The 15,114-nt window shown below is 36.0% G+C and overlaps 2 protein-coding genes across 2 annotated transcripts in view; both read right to left on the reverse strand.

Moving 5' to 3' along the window:
• Positions 1-220: 220 nt before the first annotated feature.
• On the reverse strand, positions 221-5,484 carry LOC127516511 (C-type mannose receptor 2-like). Its single transcript, XM_051901262.1, has 4 exons — positions 5,117-5,484; positions 4,668-5,024; positions 2,563-2,907; positions 221-2,410 (listed from the first exon to the last, which is right to left on the reverse strand). Exons 1-4 carry the CDS (start codon positions 5,151-5,153, stop codon positions 2,043-2,045), a joined length of 1,107 nt encoding a protein of 368 aa, XP_051757222.1. The 5' UTR covers positions 5,154-5,484; the 3' UTR covers positions 221-2,042.
• Positions 5,485-7,436: 1,952 nt separating this feature from the next.
• The window catches only part of LOC127515648 (C-type mannose receptor 2-like), a 65,370-nt gene continuing 57,692 nt past the window's right edge, over positions 7,437-15,114 (reverse strand). Inside the window, exons 8-11 of the mRNA XM_051899528.1 lie at positions 13,318-13,380; positions 12,872-13,225; positions 9,354-9,698; positions 7,437-9,188 (exon numbers count right to left, since the gene is read on the reverse strand). Of these exons, the coding sequence (XP_051755488.1) occupies positions 8,824-9,188; positions 9,354-9,698; positions 12,872-13,225; positions 13,318-13,380 (1,127 nt within the window). The 3' untranslated portion in view covers positions 7,437-8,823. The remainder of the gene's footprint in view (positions 9,189-9,353; positions 9,699-12,871; positions 13,226-13,317; positions 13,381-15,114) is intronic.

The following is a 15,114-nucleotide window of genomic DNA, read 5'->3' on the forward strand; positions in this document are numbered from 1 at the left end:
GATGAGGAGGAGAGAAGAGCGATACAAACAAATAACATTACCTTTCAAAGGATTCTAATGCTAGGAATATGGTTATAATCAATTCAAATTTACTCAAAGAATGAGAAAGATTCATTATGTCAACTTCGACCAAATAAGATCAACCTTAACAATGAAAAAACTAAAAACTCTCAAACAAATCCTTGAACGGGGTACAGAAAACATTAATAGACGAACTCAGTACCTTATCTATGACTGAAAACAAAACCTTCAGTTTATTTGCCTTGTGCGATATAATTCGTGAAAAATATGAAGATCTAAAGGCTTTAACAGCATTTTGATAGTTTAATAGAGATTATCCAAAAATATCAAAAGACACTTGCAATTTTTTCACTTTTTGACATCTCATTTTAAAAGGCACATCATTTTTCAACATCTCTGAACAAACATGATTAAAACAATTTACCATAGACTCAATAGGAAGAGATAACTCAGTAGGACCAAAAGCAGTACTAGAACGCACTAGGTGTAGAGAGAGTGATAACCCAGCTAGAAATGTTATTGTTCTAAGAATGTTCTGAGAACATTATGATATGTTCTAGTAAAGTTTTCAAGTAATTTGAAAAAAACTAACATTGAAAAGTCAAGAGTCAAACTGGCCAACTAAAGCAAACACTGATCACCATAATGGTGACATCAAATCAAACTATTATTTTCAATAAAACTTCAACATCAAAATCTTAGTTACTTCTCAATAAGCACATGTATAACAGAAATAAAATCAATCTGTTTTATAGTAACTGAAGATGGTAATGCTGTTTTTTGGAATTATGTAATGATGTTGAAGCTTGACGTCAAACAAAGGTTGGGTTTTCACTTTCAAACAAAATTTGACATCTGAGCATTATTTGAGTCCACATCCAATGCCCACTGGGAAGCTTCTCACTGAAAACTTTATAAGAATGTTAGGGGATAATGTTCTAATGTTTTCACTGAACATGTTTTTAGAGAATGTTATCCTACCTTTTAGCAGAACATTCTGGGAACATAAATAATACTTTCTGCTGAAAACGTTCCCAGAACATAAAACAATTCTAGCTGGGAACATAAGACAAGAATAAAGGAGGCTAATATTCTATCATTATCCCCAAAGAAAACACCAAGTCAAGCATATCATGGTCGTGTGTAGATCCAGAGACACATCATGATAAGTTAAAGGAATCAACTATTCTTTGGTCATGGGTTTACAAGGACAACAGACATGGATATTAAAATCACCCATAATCAAAATCCTGTCAGCAGATGGAACGACTACAGATAAAATCTCATAAAATTCATCAAGAAAATTCTTATTATAACCAGGAGGCATATATATATATATATATATATATATATATAATGTATTATAGATTGTCCCTCTCCATTTATTCCAGTTTTTCTTTAAGAATAAACCATATTTTCATTTCATTGAGACACACATAGATGCTCACAATCATTTTTTAAACAACTAATTTGTAAAGATATGACTAGTGCAATACAGGAGTGAGTAGAAGAAAGTATCCACACCACCAGAATACTTTACTTTGATTTTCTTTTAAATAGTCAATATGCTTTATGCCAAATCCTTGAATCATGATCTTCTAATGACTAGCTGACTGCAAGTGTGTTTGATTGAACAGTCTGTGTTGAAGATATTTTTGAGTCATTTTTCCGGAAAAGTTTAAGTGGACAGTAAACGTACCTGAAAGCCACAGATTAAAACTTATTTTGATTTCATGGGGTCTTTAAAATATAGTAGTCAACATTTGAAGTGGATCAAAAAAGTTCTTCAAAGTTGTCCTAAGACAAGATGGGTATTGCATTTTGGCATTTAGGACAACTTTGATGAAAGGTTTTGATCCACTTCAAATGTTGACTAGTGTATATATAGGTACAATGATATTCAGTAGATACTCTTCAGTTACAGAAATTAATTTCATTGTACTTTGATATAAGCACATTATCTGATGAAAACAGTACAAAAAAAAGAAAAAGAAGAAGAAGAAACAGCACAAACGTATCCTTCACTCTTCATATCTGCTGCAGATGAAGTTGAGTCTGTCAGTCTCAGGACGGCTGATCCAGCGCTGATCTCCTCCAGACTGAACTGCTCCAGATCTCACTGTACGCTCACACTCTTCCTCTCCTGTGCCGTTCCCTGGAGCCCAGTTCTGATAGCACACGGTGTCTCCGCTCACCCAGTACCAGATGCCCAAAATGTGGGAGTAACGTAAACCCAACCACACCGCCTCAGTAGACGCCTCTTTAACCACATTCATCACACGACGCTGAATCTCTTCTGAATGAACCGAGACCAGATCCACATGATTCTGTCTGCAGTATCTCAGAGCTTCAGACCACGTCAGCTTCTCTTTGATCAGAATCAGTTTATCTGGACACAAAACAAACCACAAGCAGAAACTAGAGAGAGACTGATCAAAAACAACATGCAGAACAAACACCGTGGAGGAATTTGTCATGTCAGACATGTAGATATCTGGAGGTGATGGATGGATTGTGTGTGTTTTGTGAGGATCTGCTCACCTTCATGACACACAAAAGGAATCTGGTTGTTGCAAGAGACGTCATTCCATTGTCCCTGATCGTTCTGATAAATCTCTGCACAGTTTTCATTACTTCCATAATTATCAGGTTGACCAGTCTTCCAGTATCTGAATGAGGAGTTACTCTGATCTGACCACTGCCATGAGTCTCTGAACAGACCGATCCAGACATCACCAGATATGAGACTATCATTGATGAACTTCTGAAGCTGTTGACTCTCATTCTGGTTCCTCACACTGACCAGATCAGTGTGATTCTGTCTGCAGTAACTCTGAGCGTCTCTCCAATTCTTCTCCTGATTGACAAAGACGAGTCCTGTGTTCACTTTAAGAAAAACAAATGGAAACAGATTCATGAATCAGTTTGTTCATTATTCTTATGCTGCTTTATGGTTTGGATGTGAATAAGAGCAGCAGTGGAAACATCAGAAACACGTGTCATTCAAAGACTGTTTCTACAGCTGATGATATATTAAATATTCACAATATATTCATGATGATTTTGCTGATATAACATTAAGTATCATTTGTGAATTTTCTTGGTAATTTTATTGCAACTTTATATTTCTCCATCATGTTGAAAAGGCTCAGTAAGGTGATTTTTATTGGTGGGTTGGGAATTATTGACAGCCATAACTTAGTCCCGCCCCCAGAGTTTGATGTAACCTGTCATGTTCCACTTTAACACTGTGGACGGCTCGAGTGTATTCAAGTCATAGAGGAGTGTGTGTAACCTTGAAAACACCACACACACTATCACAGATATACACACACCTGTTAATGCACCACATTGAGTGTCTTGAACCTTCTATTGAATCAACAGTGACGGGACTATTAGACTTTTGTTTATTCTGACCGATGACCCGTGATGATCCCAATTAAGTCAGAACCAGAAACCGACTGAAGACCATGATATTTTGTTACATGTTTCTCTAGAGCAGTGGTTCTCAAACCTGTCCTGGAGGACCACCAGCCCTGCACATGTTGAATGTCTCTCTATATCTGACACACTCACTTCAGCTCTTGCAGTCTCTACTAATGAGCTCATGAGTTGAATCAGGTGTGATCGATGAGGGAGACGTACAAAATGTGCAGGGCTGGTGTTCCTCCAGGACAGGTTTGAGAACCATTTCTCTAGAATACTTGATTCAGACACAAAGATCTGAATGAGAGAAACATCAAACAGATGAAGATGTTTCACTGCAGCTGAATATATTTCTTAACTAGTCCTTAGAAATATGTCAGTAAAAAGTTTACTAAAAATGTTGGATTGAATAATATATACAAAAAATATTGTTGCAATATTATTGTTAGTGTTTGTCTTAGTCTGACTGTTTTTTTGTTTTCTGTTTTTACGTTGTAATGGATATTGTGTCTGTGAGATCACTAAAATATAATCTTGATGTTTTTACAGGCTTTACAAGCAATATCACACAGCTCAAGGTGTTCAGATGGTTTATTACAATTAATTAAAAAATAGATTTTTTTTATTTTATTTTATTTTATTTTATTTTATTTTATTTTATTTTATTATTATTATTATTATTATTATTATTATTATTATTATTATTATTTTTAATTACAATCTCCAAACAAAATGACTGTATCATATTTTTTGTAAAAGGGTAACAAGTGAACACAATAAAATCACACTGACAAGACAAGAGCTGAACTTTGTTCTCAGGACGAGAGTTTTGTTCATAAATATGAAGATGTGGAAAGTTATTGTATGTCTATTATGTTGAAATTTTATGCATTCATTAATTCATTACCATTTACATTGGCCAAAACAATGGTTTTATAATTCTTAGTTCATAATTTGCAGAATACATTTTACAGAAAAATATAATTCTCTATGATCTCTAATGGCAGATTCCCACAGTTATCAACAACAAAAGATCGACATTCGCTCAATATCGGTTTATTTTCTACACAGAAGTTGAAAGTGGACAAACATCCACAGTCCCCTATATTTATGACCAGATTAAAAAGTAGCAGAATTTAGTATTAGATTAAAATGTTGTACAGTATACAGTGTATCTTTTTAAATGAATGTTTGATGTCATTGTAGGAAACTGAACTTACTGTTGTTAGATGAACTGCAGATGAAAGTCAGGCTTTTACTGCATGGCCAATCATGCCATTGTCCATTTCTCATAAAACCACACTCATCTCTGCCATCAGGTTGTCCAGGTCCCCAGTTCAGATAGAGCGCAGGATCACCTGAAGACCACTGCCATTTATCAACACCCGTCCTCTGCAGCCCAATCCAGGCATGTCCATCATTCACACTCTTGTTCAGCTCGATCATGTCGTTCATGTTGTCAACGGTGGCCAGATCTGTGTAATTCTCTCTGCAGTATCTCTGAGCTTCAGTCCAGGTCTTCATCACGTTTATAAAGTGATACTGACGCTGAACACATTCAGATACGGAGCAGAGAGCTGTGAAAGAGAGGGTTTGATTTAATGCTTTTCATAACAGAGTCAAACCTGATGAAACTATAAACCATAAATAAAACAACAAACACACTCACCAATGAGAAGAAGAATGAAATATAGAGTTTGCTCCATTTCTGAGGAAGAAACACATTGAAAAACTCAGATAATCCCATATTCATCTTGAAATAAAACATGATCATGTAATTTAAAAAATAGCAGAACAACACAATTCACAATCATTCAGACAATATTAACATCTCAAAGTCTAGTTGTGTTTGAAGAATGAACATGTGAGTTGTTCTTACTTTAGAGGTCGTGTGTTTCTGTCCTGAGTCTGATGTTTCTGTCTGCAGCTTTAAACAGTGTGATTATTATATCTGCTCTCATCCCTCATTCATCATCACATCATTTGTGTACTGCTCTCAACTAATTTTCATAATTTTCTTCCTCCTTATTTGTATATTTTTCGACCTCTCGTTCTCTTTATTTGCATATTGACGTCTGTGTCAGTCTGTTGAAATTTTATAGAGGTAAAATAAAGGTTCATTGTTTTGTCTCTTGTTTCTTGTCCACTGTTGGAGATGTTGATGCAGTTATATCCTGACATGTGCAAAGCAGCATAAATAGATGCTGTGACTCCACACACTATAGGAACAAAACTATTTTAAAGGTGTAATAGGACAATTTCGGAGAGGCTAGCAATAGCGAGCTAGCTTTCAAAACATCCCAACCTCCTTTCAGAGCGTCTCTAAAAACACGCCTCCTCCAAAACACATGAACACACACACACACACACACACACACACACACACTCACACACACACACACACTCAGCTGCTCTTGGCAAAGCGTCACAAGAGACGGTGTTATACTACCTCGTGTCTCAAAGCACATAACATTACAATAATAACTAGACAGAAAAGTTTAAGACAAACTTTGAAGTTGGCTTGAGAAAGCCTGATCAAAAAGTTTAAAATAACTTTGAGCAGCATAAGCTCGTTGTTTTGATTCGGTAGGAACTGTAAAAGGTGTCTACTGTTTGTTTGTGGTGCTCCGTGACTGACGTCTGTCTACATAAACTCTGCATAGCATGAAAGTGAAACTGATGACGTATGATGTCTGCACAAACAGGGTGTGCTAGGGTATGTAAAGACATTCGCTGACAGGCAGTATATATATTTATTACAATACATTTAGACTGTTTAACTTAGTGATTGCTATCAGGATATGAGGAGATTTTCAACCAGTATAACAAAAAATATTTTTGCAGAGAATCACCATATTGCACCTTTAAATCTATGATTTTATTTTTTTTTTTTTTTTTTATCATCATGTGTGTGTGTGCTCTCTCACATACAGAAGAGGATTAGGGCAATGATAATTAAAATAAAAAAACCCATCTTGAAATTAAAGTCATTATAAAGCGAGATTAAACTTGAAATACAAATTTAAAAAAAAAATAAATAAATAATAATAATAATAATAATAATAATAATAAATAAATAAAAAGTTGAAATACAATGTTGAAAATAAAGTCATTAAATTTAGAGAATAAAGTCGCCGTGTTTAGAGAAAAAAGTTGAAATAAAACGTCAACAATAAACAAAATTTTGAGAATAAAATTGTGTTTGGAGAAAAAACTTGTTACATTTCAAGAAAAAAAGTCAAAATAAAATGTTGAGGAAAAACATTACATTTTGAGAATAAAGTCGCTGCGTTTCGAGACAAAAACTTGTTAAATTTCAAGGAAAAAAGAGTAAAGAATAAACAAGGATTCGATCAGTGTCATATTCATTCCACACTGATCCTAGAGATCATGACAGAGTTGGATCACTCAAGCTCGGCCTAGGCTATATTTTAGGCTTTCTTTTAATAACAAAGAAACACAGCTTTAGCTAATTATAACTGAATAATAAGTAGCATATGAACTCTAAAGAGAATTTGCAAGTGAAAAACAGTTCAATCTGCACGACGTAGGCCTACTCGCAAAAAAACTGGACATTCTAAAACGCTTAACGTGAAAAAACGTTTATTAAAAGATCAAATTCTGTACACACCTTATTAATAAACCATACTATGTGCAGATGAGCATAATGACTTCAGCCTAGGCACACCTGAAACCCACTCAAAACCTACCCTTACACTTCAAAACCCTTTCAATTGGAAACCTACATACAACAAATAGGGTTTCTGGGGCGAAACAGGGATGGGGAGTCACCATAGATATATATACATATCTATGGGGAGTCACGAGGTGACAAATTGGGCACGAGCGTGGCTTCTGACGTCACATTTGGATGTAGCCGGAGATGGATGTCCACCGCAGACTGCCGAGAGCCATATTTGCTTAATTACGGTAGTTATGGTGTTAAGGCAGCATAAGCTCATTATTTTGATTCAGTAGGAACTGTAAAATGTGGCTGCTGTTAATAATCGATAGAATACTAGAACCAATAGTGTCTACAACCTCTTTAAACAGTCGTGACGGGAGAATATCATGAAGTGAAGCAGTCGGCTTTAAATGCAATATAATATATTTCAACTGAGCTAAAGAAATTAAGTCAAATTTACTCAAGCAATGAGAAAGATTCATTATGTTGACAAACCCGCTTAAGATCATTTATTACTCATCCACATTTTATTTTTATTTTTATTTATTTGATATCTCATTTTAAAAGGTGCAACATTTTCCAAGATCTCTGAACAAACATTATTAAAAAAATTTACCAATTCATCATGTCCTATAGAGGGCAACGTTGTAGACTCGATAGGAAGAGATAACTCAGTAGGACTGAAAGCAGCTGAGAACGCATTAGGTGTAGAGATAGTTAACACGAGACAAGAATGGAGGCTGATAACAGAACATTTGTTACAGATTAAACCTAATAATCCTATGGTCTGAGATAGCTGTTTCTTCAACACAAATATATTCATCATTATCCCCAAAGAAAACACCAAGTCAAGCGTATGTCCATGATCGTGTGTAGGTCCAGAGACACACTGAGATCAGATAAAAGAATCAACTAAGTTCAACTATTCTTTGGTCATGAGTTTACAAGAACAGACATGGATATTAAAATCACCCATAATCAAAATCATAAAATTCACCAAGAAAATTCTTATTATAATCAAGGAGGCCTATATATATATATATATATCAATGCAGTGAGTGAACCACTCCTCCATGTTTTGTCCCTCTCCATTTATTTCAGTTTTTCTTTAAGAATAAACCATATTTTCATTTCATTGAGACACATATAGATGCTCACAATCATTTTTAAACAAGTAAAGATATGACTAGTGCAAAACAGGAGTAAGTAGAAGAAAGTATCCACACCACCAGAATCCCAAGATCCCATGAAATCAGCTGATGTGCATTGTGCTTTACTTTGATTTCCTTTTAAATATCCAATATGCTTTATGCCAAATACTTGAACCATGATTTTCTACTTTCTATTTAACTGCAAGTACGTTTGATTGAACAGTCTGAGTTGAAGATGTTTTTGAGTTGTTTTTCCAGAAAAGAACAACTGTAAAATTGAAATGTACAGTAAATGTAGCTTAAAGCCACAGATTAAAACTCATTTTGATTTCATGGGGTCTTTAAAATATATATAGTGCACACTGGTATTTTAAATGCCCAAAGATCATTACAATGATATTAAAAAGACTCATATGATACTCTTCAGTTACAGAAATTAATTTCATTATACTGATTTAAGCACATTATCTGATGAAAACATTACAAGTGTTTGCCAGTTAAAAAAAAAAAAAGAAAGAAAGAACAACACAAACGGATCCTTCACTCTTCATATCTGCTGCAGATGAAGTTGAGTCTGTCAGTCTCAGGACGGCTGATCCAGCGCTGATCTCCTCCAGACTGAACTGCTCCAGATCTCACTGTACACTCACAGTCGTCTCCTATGCCGTTCCCTGGAGCCCAGTTCTGATAGCACACGGGCTGTCTGCTCACCCAGTACCAGATGCCCACAGTGCAGGAGTAATGTAAACCCAACCACACCGCCTCAGTAGACGCCTGTTTAACCACATTCATCACCTCACGCTGCATCTCTTCTGAATGAACCGAGACCAGATCCGTATGATTCTGTCTGCAGTATCTCAGAGCTTCAGACCACGTCAGATTCTCTTTGATCAGAATCAGTTTATCTGGACACAAAACAAACCACAAGCAGAAACTAGAGAGAGACTGATCAAAAACAACATGCAGAACAAACACTGTGGAGGAATTTGTCATGTCAGACATGTAGTGTGAACTTTAAGATATCTGGAGGTGATGGATGGATTGTGTGTGTTTTGTGAGGATCTGCTCACCTTCATGACACACAAAAGGAATCTGGTTGTTGCAAGAGAAGTCATGCCATTGTCCCTGATCGTTCTGATAAATCTCTGCACAGTTTTCATTACTTCCATAATTATCAGGTTGACCAGTCTTCCAGTATCTGAATGAGGAGTTACTCTGATCTGACCACTGCCATGAGTCTCTGAACAGACCGATCCAGACATCACCAGATATGTGACTATCATTGATGAACTTCTGAAGCTGTTGATTCTCATTCTGGTTCCTCACACTGACCAGATCAGTGTGATTCTGTCTGCAGTAACTCTGAGCGTCTCTCCAATTCTTCTCCTGATTGACAAAGACGAGTCCTGTGTTCACTTTAAGAAAAACAAATGGAAACAGATTCATGAATCAGTTTGTTCATTATTCTTATGCTGCTTTATGGTTTGGATGTGAATAAGAGCAGCAGTGGAAACATCAGAAACACGTGTCATTCAAAGACTGTTTCTACAGCTGATGATATATTAAATATTCACAATATATTCATGATGATTTTGCTGATATATCATTCAGTAACATTCTTGGTAATTTTATTGCAACTTTATATTTCTCTATTATGTTGAAAAGGCTGATTTTTATTGGTGGATTGGGAATCATTGACAGCCGTAACTTAGTCCCGCCCCCAGAGTTTGATTGCTTGAATGGTGGGTTCATTAATGGTGCTTGCCAAAGGCAAAGCATCATTATTGTTCTCCTGCATACTTATTATTATTATTCTTCCACACAAAATTTCTGTGCGCTACTCCTCCCGCAGCGTTTGTCATAGACCCATGAATGAGGTGTCAAATCGTGCGTATTATTGAGGAATGGTGTGCTGTGACTTTTCTAAGCGATCGGGTGTACGATGTTCGTCCGGCGGGCGAAAAATCCCATAGACTTAACATTGCGACGAACTTTGACGAGTCATAGCTCCTAACGAGGATTTCATAGAAACATGTGGGTTACCACGTATGAAGAGGCTAGCAGGATCTGTCAGACCATACCTCAAAATGGGGTGTAAGTTGTACCCCTGGGGCGCAAGAGCTGCCCAAAGTTGCCCCATAGACTTACTATGGTGAAGCCGTGCCCATGAAACAGTGTGTTTTTCCTACCATGGTAAATTACATAGGGATTTTGTATTGAACAGAACTCTGGATCACAGTGTCATAGAGACAAGGGGGTGGGCTCATTTTACTGAGGCAACCAATCAGTCTCTCAGGATCATTGTAAAGCTATCAAGCCACGCCCTAGCAACCATGTAGAGCACCATAGCAACAAGTTCTATAGACTTCCATTGAAAAAGATCAAAGGAATATCTTTGGATAGAAGTGTCATAGGAACATGAGGGTGGGCTCGTTTGACTCAGGGCAGCAAACTGCCAATCACAAATCACCTTCAACACTTCATAGCCACACCCTAGCAACCATTAAGAGCTATCTAGCAACCTAAATCCAAAGAGGGATATCTTTACTTCTGAAAGACATAGAAGCATGGGGGTTGGTTTATATTGGCAAGCAGCCTTTGGAGTATCAACATAGGCAGGTGCCAAGCCACTCCCTAGCAACCAAACAGAGTACCCTAGCAACCGTTTTGCAAGTCCTATATCTCTGCATCGGAACATCGTACAGACATGGGGGTTGGTTTATATTGGCAAGCAGCCTTTGGTGTATCATCATTGGCAGCTGCTAAGCCACTCCCTAGCAACCTAACAGAGTACCCTAGCAACTGTTTAGCAATACCTATTTCTCTGCATCAGAGTATCGTAGAGACCTGGCGGTTGGCTCTTTTGACTCATGCTAGCAAACTGGACTTCCAACATGCTACACATGCTAGCAGTGAATAGCTACATGCTAATACCAATTAGCTTAGGGTTTAAACATTACACAAACAAGTCAAAATGTGTTAGCATCATGCTAGCAACATGCTAATCGTGTTAGCATCATGCTAGCAACATGCTAATAATGTTAGCATCTTGCTAAAAACATGCTAGCGGAACCAAATAAATAAGAAACAAATATAAACTCGCTAATATTAAATACAGAACATTTATTAACAAAACGAATAAGACAGCTTGGAGGGACGACATACATCATGCTGATCTGTGCTGCGACTCTAATGCTGAATTGAGCAGATGCATTCAGTTTTTGATTGTGTCTGTTCTCTAACTGAACTAAATGATTTTTATTATTAAAACGATGGAGCGGTGCCGTAGATGAGTGTGTGTAACCTTGAAAACACCACACACACTATCACAGATATACACACACCTGTTAATGCACCACATTGAGTGTCTTGAACCTTCTATTGAATCAACAGTGACGGGACTATTAGACTTTTGTTTATTCTGACCGATGACCCGTGATGATCCCAATTAAGTCAGAACCAGAAACCGACTGAAGACCATGATGTTTTGTTACATGTTTCTCTAGAGCAGTGGTTCTCAAACCTGTCCTGGAGGACCACCAGCCCTGCACATGTTGAATGTCTCTCTATATCTGACACACTCACTTCAGCTCTTGCAGTCTCTACTAATGAGCTCATGAGTTGAATCAGGTGTGATCGATGAGGGAGACGTACAAAATGTGCAGGGCTGGTGTTCCTCCAGGACAGGTTTGAGAACCATTTCTCTAGAATACTTGATTCAGACACAAAGATCTGAATGAGAGAAACATCAAACAGATGAAGATGTTTCACTGCAGCTGAATATATTTGTTAACTAGTCCTTAGAAATATGTCAGTAGAAAGTTTACTAAAAATGTTGATGAATAATGTATAAAAAAAATATTGTTGCAATATTATTGTTAGTGTTTGTCTTAGTCTGACTGTTTTTTTGTTTTCTATTTTTACGTTGTAATGGATATTGTGTCTGTGAGCTCACTAAAATATAATCTTGATGTTTTTACAGGCTTTACAAGCAATATCACACAGCTCAAGGTGTTCAGATGGTTTATTACAATTAATTAAAAAATAGATTTTTTTATTTTATTATTATTATTATTTTGAATTACAATCTCCAAACAAAATGACTATATCATATTTTTTTGTAAAAGGGTAACAAGTGAACACAATAAAATCACACTGACAAGACAAGAGCTGAACTTTGTTCTCAGGACGAGAGTTTTGTTCATAAATATGAAGATGTGGAAAGTTATTGTATGTCTGTTATGTTGAAATTTTATGCATTCATTAATTCATTACCATTTACATTGGCCAAAACAATGGTTTTGTATTTCTTAGTTCATAATTTGCAGAATACATTTTACAGAAAAATATAATTCTCTATGATCTCTAATGTCAGATTCCCACAGTTATCAACAACAAAAGATCAACATTCGCTCAATATCGGTTTATTTTCTACACAGAAGTTGAAAGTGGACAAACATCCACAGTCCCCTATATTTATGACCAGATTAAAAAGTAGCAGAATTTAGTATTAGATTAAAATGTTGTACAGTATACAGTGTATCTTTTTAAATGAATGTTTGATGTCATTGTAGGAAACTGAACTTACTGTTGTTAGATGAACTGCAGATGAAAGTCAGGCTGTTACTGCATGACCAATCATGCCATTGTCCATTTCTCATAAAACCACACTCATCTTTGCCATCAGGTTGTTTAGGAGCCCAGTTCAGATAGAGCGCAGGATCACCTGAAGACCACTGCCATTTATCAACACCCGTCTTCTCCAGCCCAATCCAGACATGTTCATCATTCACACTCTTCAGCTCGATCATGTCGTTCATGTTGTCAACGGTGGCCAGATCTGTGTAATTCTCTCTGCAGTATCTCTGAGCTTCAGTCCAGGTCTTCCTCACGTTTATAAAGTGATACTGACGCTGAACACATTCAGATACGGAGCAGAGAGCTGTGAAAGAAAGGGTTTGATTTAATGCTTTTCATAACAGAGTCAAACCTGATGAAACTATAAACCATAAATAAAACAACAAACACACTCACCAATGAGAAGAAGAATGAAATATAGAGTTTGCTCCATTTCTGAGGAAGAAACACATTGAAACACTCAGATAATCCCATATTCATCTTAAAATAAAACATGATCATGTAATTTAAAAAAAAAAAAATAACAAAATTCATAATCATTCAGACAATATTAACATCTCAAAGTCTAGTTGTGTTTGAAGAATGAACATGTGAGTTGTTCTTACTTTAGAGGTCGTGTGTTTCTGTCCTGAGTCTGATGTTTCTGTCTGCAGCTTCAAACAGTGTGATCATTATATCTGCTCTCATCCCTCATTCATCATCACATCATTTGTGTATTATTCTGAACTAATTTTCATATTTTTCTTCCTCCTTATTTGTATATTTTTCCACCTCTCTTTCTTTTTATTTGCATATTGACGTCTGTGTCAGTCTGTTGACATTTTGTAGAGGTAAAATAAAGGTTCACAGCACTCCACACACTATAGGAACAAAACTATTTTAAAGGTGTAATAGGATAATTTCGGAGAGGCTAGCAATAGCGAGCTAGCTTTCAAAACATCCCAACCTCCTTTCAGAGCGTCTCCAAAGACACGCCTCCTCCAAAACACATGAACACACACACACACACACACACACACACACACACACACACTCAGCTGCTCTTGGCAAAGCATCACAAGAGACGGTGTTATACTACCTCGTGTCTCAAAGCACATAACATTACAATAATAACTAGACAGAAAATTTTAAGACAAACTTTGAAGTTGGCTTGAGAAAGCCTGATCAAAAAGTTTAAAATAACTTTGAGCAGCATAATCTCGTTGTTTTGATTCGGTAGGAACTGTAAAAGGTGTCTACTGTTTGTTTGTGGTGCTCCGTGACTGACGTCTGTCTACATAAACTCTGCATAGCATGAAAGTGAAACTGATGACGTATGATGTCTGCACAAACAGGGTGTGCTAGGGTATGTAAAGACATTCGCTGACAGGCAGTATATATATTTATTACAATACATTTAGACTGTTTAACTTAGTGATTGCTATCAGGATATGAGGAGACTTTCAACCAGTAAAACAAAATATGTTTCGGTAGAGAATCACCATATTGCACCTTTAAATCTATGATTTTATTTTATTTTTATTTTTTTTATCATCATGTGTGTGTGTGCTCTCACATACAGAAGAGGATTAGGGTAATAATAATTAAAATAAAAAAAACCCATCTTGAAATTAAAGTCATTATAAAGCGAGATTAAACTTGAAATACAAATTTTAAAAAAATAATAATAATAATAAATAAATAAAAAGTTGAAATAAAATGTTGAAAATAAAATCATTAAATTTAGAGAATAAAGTCGTCGTGTTTAGAGAAAAAAAGTTGAAATAAAACGTCGACAATAAACAAAATTTTGAGAATGAAATCGCGTTTGGAGAAAAAACTCGTTAAATTTCAAGAAAAAAAAGTCAAAATAAAATGTTGAGGAAAAACATTACATTTTGAGAATAAAGTCGTTTCAAGACAAAAACTTGTTAAATTTCAAGGAAAAAAGAGTAAAGAATAAACAAGGATTCGATCAGTGTCATATTCATTCCACACTGATCCTAGAGATCATGACAGAGTTGGATCACTCAAGCTCGGCCTAGGCTATATTTTAGGCTTTCTTTTAATAACAAAGAAATACAGCTTTAGCTAATTATAACTGAATAATAAGTAGCATATGAACTTTAAAGAGAATTTGCAAGTGAAAAACAGTTCAATCTGCACGACGTAGGCCTACTCGCAAAAAAACTGGACATTTTAAAACGCTTAACG

The sequence above is a fragment of the Ctenopharyngodon idella genome, chromosome 7 (genome assembly GCF_019924925.1).
Source record: "Ctenopharyngodon idella isolate HZGC_01 chromosome 7, HZGC01, whole genome shotgun sequence".
Lineage (NCBI taxonomy): Eukaryota > Metazoa > Chordata > Actinopteri > Cypriniformes > Xenocyprididae > Ctenopharyngodon > Ctenopharyngodon idella.

Excerpts from the sequence above, each read along its gene's own strand:
- LOC127516511 (XM_051901262.1), bottom strand. The coding sequence starts at position 5,153 with ATGGAGCAAACTCTATATTTCATTCTTCTTCTCATTG. Across the intron at positions 2,908-4,667 it reads CTGCAGTTCATCTAACAACA|TGAACACAGGACTCGTCTTT; the intron begins GTAAGTTCAGTT and ends TTTTTCTTAAAG. Across the intron at positions 2,411-2,562 it reads TCCTTTTGTGTGTCATGAAG|ATAAACTGATTCTGATCAAA; the intron begins GTGAGCAGATCC and ends TTTTGTGTCCAG.